This window comes from Oncorhynchus keta, chromosome 22 (genome assembly GCF_023373465.1).
Source record: "Oncorhynchus keta strain PuntledgeMale-10-30-2019 chromosome 22, Oket_V2, whole genome shotgun sequence".
NCBI classification, from domain to species: domain Eukaryota; kingdom Metazoa; phylum Chordata; class Actinopteri; order Salmoniformes; family Salmonidae; genus Oncorhynchus; species Oncorhynchus keta.
The window spans coordinates 37,621,643-37,626,605 of NC_068442.1; the positions used below are offsets into that span (position 1 = coordinate 37,621,643).

The 4,963-nt window shown below is 45.5% G+C and overlaps 1 protein-coding gene across 1 annotated transcript; it reads right to left on the minus strand.

Moving 5' to 3' along the window:
* Positions 1 to 225: 225 nt before the first annotated feature.
* LOC118401422 (sphingosine 1-phosphate receptor 4-like) lies at positions 226 to 4,232 on the minus strand. The gene is made up of 2 exons (XM_052475138.1): positions 4,116 to 4,232; positions 226 to 3,122 (listed from the first exon to the last, which is right to left on the minus strand). The coding sequence occupies exon 2, from the start codon at positions 2,937 to 2,939 to the stop codon at positions 1,734 to 1,736; it is 1,206 nt and encodes a 401-aa protein (XP_052331098.1). The 5' UTR covers positions 2,940 to 3,122; positions 4,116 to 4,232; the 3' UTR covers positions 226 to 1,733.
* Positions 4,233 to 4,963: the final 731 nt, after the last annotated feature.

Consider the following 4,963-nt stretch of genomic DNA (forward strand, 5'->3'; position numbering starts at 1 on the left):
CTATGCCTGGTGCTCCCCGTGCTGCTGGTCTCCTTGGACACGAAGGCATCAGGGTGACAGAGGCCTGCCCTGAGGCAGCACAGTTCACACAGCACAGTTCTTCACAGTTCACACAAGCCCCTGGTAACATGTCTCCACCCTGAGGTAGATGGTGGTAATTGCTTATGGGAGTGAAGTGTTCATTTCGTTTGACCATGTAGTAATACAGTACAACAACAAGACAGATATTATATGATTTAAAAACATTTATTTATACATAAGATGTACTGTGACCATCAAAAAAATGAATAAAACTCTATAGTTTTGTACAATACATACACTATATATACAAAAGTATGTGGACACGCCTTCAAATTAGTGGATTTGGCTATTTCAGCCACACCCATTCCTGACAGGTGTATAAAATCAAGCACACAGCCATGCAATCACCCTAGACAATCATTGACAGTAGCATGGCCTTACTGAAGAGCTCAGTGACTTTCAACGTTGCACCGTCATAGGATGCCACCTTTCCAACAAGTCAGTTCACCAAATTTCTACCCTGCTAGAGCTGCCCCGGTCAACTATAAGTGCTGTTATTGTGAAGTGGAAATATCTAAGAGCAACAACGGCTCAGCAGCTAAGTGGTAGGCCACACAAGTCCACAGAATAGGACCGCCGAGTGTTGAAGCGCGTAGCGTTTAAAAATCGTCTGTCCTTGGTTGCAATACCTCACTACGAGTTCCAAACTGCCTCTGAAAGCAATTTGAGCACAATAACTGTTTATCGGGAGCTTCATGAAATGGGTTTCAATGGCCGAGCAGCTGTACAAAAGCCTAAGATCACCACGCACATTTCCAAGCGTCGGCATTGCTAGTAGGTGTCCACATACTTTTGGTCATGTAGTGTATGAGGCTCAAACAGTGAAACAAAATAAAGCTTCTATAATGCTTCTTTTATAAGAAATCTTGAACAACTCTTTAAAGTTTTTTTTGTAATGTATAACATAAAATAAACTTTATCAGTATGTGCCACGTCCTGATCTGATGACAAGGCAAAAAAATGAACAAAACTAATTACAGAGAAAACCGTTAGCCTTGTATCAAAGCTGTATCATGGTTGTATTATGGCTGTATCAAGGCTGTATCTTCATAGTTGTATCAAGGCTGTATCTAGGCTGTATCAAGGCTGTATCTTCATAGTTGTATCAAGGCTGTATCTAGGCTGTATCAAGGCTGTATCTTCATAGTTGTATCAAGGCTGTATCTAGGCTGTATCAAGGCTGTATCTTCATAGTTGTATCAAAGCTGTATCAAGGCTGTATCTTGGTTGTATCAAGGCTGTATCTTCATAGTTGTATCAAGGCTGTATCTAGGCTGTATCAAGGCTGTATCTTGGTTGTATCAAGGCTGTATCTTCATAGTTGTATCAATGCTGTATCTAGGCTGTATCAAGGCTGTATCATGGTTGTATCAAGGCTGTATCTTCATAGTTTCTTCATGGCTGCATCATGCTTGTATCTAGGCTGTAACAAGGCCGTATCTTCATAGTTGTATCATGGTTGTGCCAATGAGATACATTTTCTACTACCCTGTTTTGAAAAATGCTAGCCTTGTGCTAGCGGGCTTTCTCTAAATTCCAACACACAGACCCACACCCACAGACCCGCACACACACACACACACACACACACACACACACACAAAGAGAGCTCTCTTTCGCATCTACGTCTGCCCCAGGCAGCCCTTTGTGGTCTAACCGCTCGACACAGACAGGCAGCTGGTGGTGGAGCTGAGACGGCTCTTCTTGGGGGCCTTGGGTGCAGGCGGGGGGCTGATACTGAAACTCCTGACCTTATTGAAACTGTTCCTCAGGCTACTATGCCTGGTGCTCCCCGTGCTGCTGGTCTCCTTGGATACGAAGGCATCAGGGTGACAGAGGCCTGCCCTGAGGCAGCAGCAGCACAGCAGCCCTGCAATGGCCTTCCTCAGCTCTGTGCTACCCAGGGCGTAGATGACAGGGTTCAGAGCAGAGTTGAGCACGGCCAGAGCAATGACCCAGTCGGCACTGAAGAGGGGAGCACACTGCCGCGACACACAGAAAAAGTCCAGCAGCAGCAGGGCGAACAGAGGGCCCCAGCACATGATGAACACACCCACAATGGAGATTACCGTCTTCAGGAGCCCCAGGGATCGCTTGCGGCTGCGCTGGGATCCCACCTTGGCGCTGCTGCGCACGTGGCAGTAGATGGCGCCGTAGAGCACACCGATGGCCAGCAGGATGAGGGAGAAGATGAGCAGAGAGAAGAAGATGTAGCTCTTGGAGTAGAGCGGCAGCAGGGTGGAGCAGCTCTCCAGGCTGCACACGCAGTTCCATCCCAGCAGGGGGAGGAAGCCGATGGCAAAGGCCAGGATCCAGCACAGCGCCACCAGGCCGTAGATACGACATGTCTTCCTGGCTGACTTCTGGTGCAGCGGCTTCATCATAGCGGTGTAGCGCTCCACTGCTATCAGCAGCAGGCTGAAGATCGAGGCAGCCAAGGTCACAAACATCACCCCTTCCCTGAACAGCCACAGAGCTGGGCTCAGTCTGAACGTATGGCTGCCAGACATGCAGATGTTGACCACGTAGGCCGCCCCAGCCAGCAAGTCACTGAGGGTGATGTTGGCGATGCACACGTAGACCCAGCGGTGGCTGTTGCGGATCCTGGAGAGCACGGCCACCAGGACCAGCAGGTTCTCCAGGATGATGAGGATGCTGATGAAGAGGGAGAGGGTCGCACCCAAGCTCAGGCCACCTTGGCGGGGCCCGCGGTGCTGCAGGCGCCCTGTGTGGTTGTAGTGCTCCAGGATCACATTGTTGCTAATACTGCTTCTACTGCTGTTGTTGGTGATGTTGCTACTCCAGAGGTACAGGTAGGGGCAGGAGGTTGAGGAGCTCAGGGAGGACATGGAATCCATGGCTGGGTTGTGAAGAGCTTGATCGGGCTGTGCTGGTTTCGGCTGGGCTTGGCGTGTCAGAAAATGGCTGGATTGGGCTGGATAAGGCAAGACTTGGATGTGTGTAGAACTCCTGCAGTAGGCTCAGGGCTCACTCAGGCTAACACACTCTCTCCACTGGAGCTCTGCTGTCTCACAACCCACCTTGCAAACACAGGGAGATATTTGATATGAAAAGATGTGTGATAAGCAATAATAATGAGGTATAAGCTGTTTGTAGCGCATGAACTGCAGGTAATGAAAATAATATATTTTGTTGGTATATTGCATAGTTTATAAATTCATTGTGAAAAGCTGGAAAATAAACTATTTTCAGAAAATGAGATAAGAATTTGTCAGTTGACCCGACCTCGTAAAACTGCATGCCTCCACTAGAATGCGTTAGGGCCATTTAAACCTCTATGGTGCCATTTAAATCTCTCCGTACCATTTAAACCACATTGTGGTTAGCTGAGAGGAGCAGACAGCTGCAGCCAGGAAGGGGATTTAAGTTCAATCTGCACGTGAAGTCAACATGTTTGAAAGTCGTAAAACTGCTATTTCAAAATTCCTATTATTAGTGATAATTGAAAAACTGTGTTCCACTCTGGAGTGAAATAAAGATTACCATATTATATTTATATTTTTTCTTCCTTTTTAGATTTTCTAAAACAATTTTCCTTTAAATTCCAAGATTTTTCCTTTTTTGCTAAATTTGTGTTAGAATTTGTTGCATGTGAGCGAAAAGCAAAAGCTTACATGGCCACAAATGCCTTGCAAATGTATTGCTACAGTTACATGTAATATATGTAACCATACAGGGGCGGCAGCGTAGCCTAGTGGTTAGAGCGTTGGACTAGTAACCAGAAGGTTGCGAGTTCAAACCCCTGAGCTGACAAGGTACAAATCTGTCGTTTTGCCCCTGAACAGGCAGTTAACCCACTGTTCCCAGGCCGTCATTGAAAATAAGAATAACTGACTTGCCTGGTTAAATAAAGGTAACATTTAAAAAAAAAAATACACCTGGCTCTCCATTCAAGTTTTTTTTGTCATCTAAAATCACTATAATTTCATATGAATAACACATGAAGTGAAGAGAAGTTGTGTATAATTGAGATTTTAACTAAATAAACAGTTGTTACTTAATGTGTTACTTACATGTGCAGAGATACTGTTGGAAGTGATGCTGTGTGGAAGGCCATCCCCTGTGTGGGCTGATAGAACACATCTGCACTACTCTATTGAAGAGACGAGGAAGGAACTTATGGTACCACACCCATAAGGACACACACACACACACGCACACACACACACACACACACGCGATGCAAGAGGTTATTGACACTGATGAGCTGTTTCATCACTGCTCAAGAGAAAACACACTAATTGTGAAATGCTTTAGAACGTGACCATTCAGATGGATGCCATCAATCAATGTGTGAATTGATCATTTGATATGGGCTAATCCACACTTCCATGAGGTCATCACAATACAGTTTTGTTGATTGTTTGTTGTAATTTTCCACATACTTAATCTCATTGACGTGAACACTTTTCCCAACACTTGAGCCATGTTTTGACCCCTGCAATACTTTAATCCTACTGCCCAAGTTACTCCATGATGATTACAGGAAGTGCCGGTCATAGTGTTTTCCTAATACATGTATGTTGAAGTGATTGGAGCAGGATGTTTTCAAGGATATGTTGCAAGATACTTTTTCTACTAGAAAGGCATCAACCCAGTGTTTTTACTCAATATTTCTCAGAAAGAAAAAGATTATCCTGACACGAAGAAAACAGGAACCTACAGATCAGATGTGTAAAGGGGCCCCTCCCTTTGGTTCCCCTACTATAGATGTACAGCTATGGTTTCACACTTCACTTCACCCAGCTGTGACAGACCACAGTCCTACCAACAACGGCCTACTTGGCCTACTTACCACCCGGTGAGCCCCAACCACTTACCATAACTGACCAAAGTCAACATCACACACTCAGCAAAGAAA

Bases quoted from the DNA above. Each gene is read 5' to 3' on its own strand.
- LOC118401422 (XM_052475138.1), bottom strand. From the start codon at position 2,939: ATGGATTCCATGTCCTCCCTGAGCTCCTCAACCTCCTGCCCCTACCTG.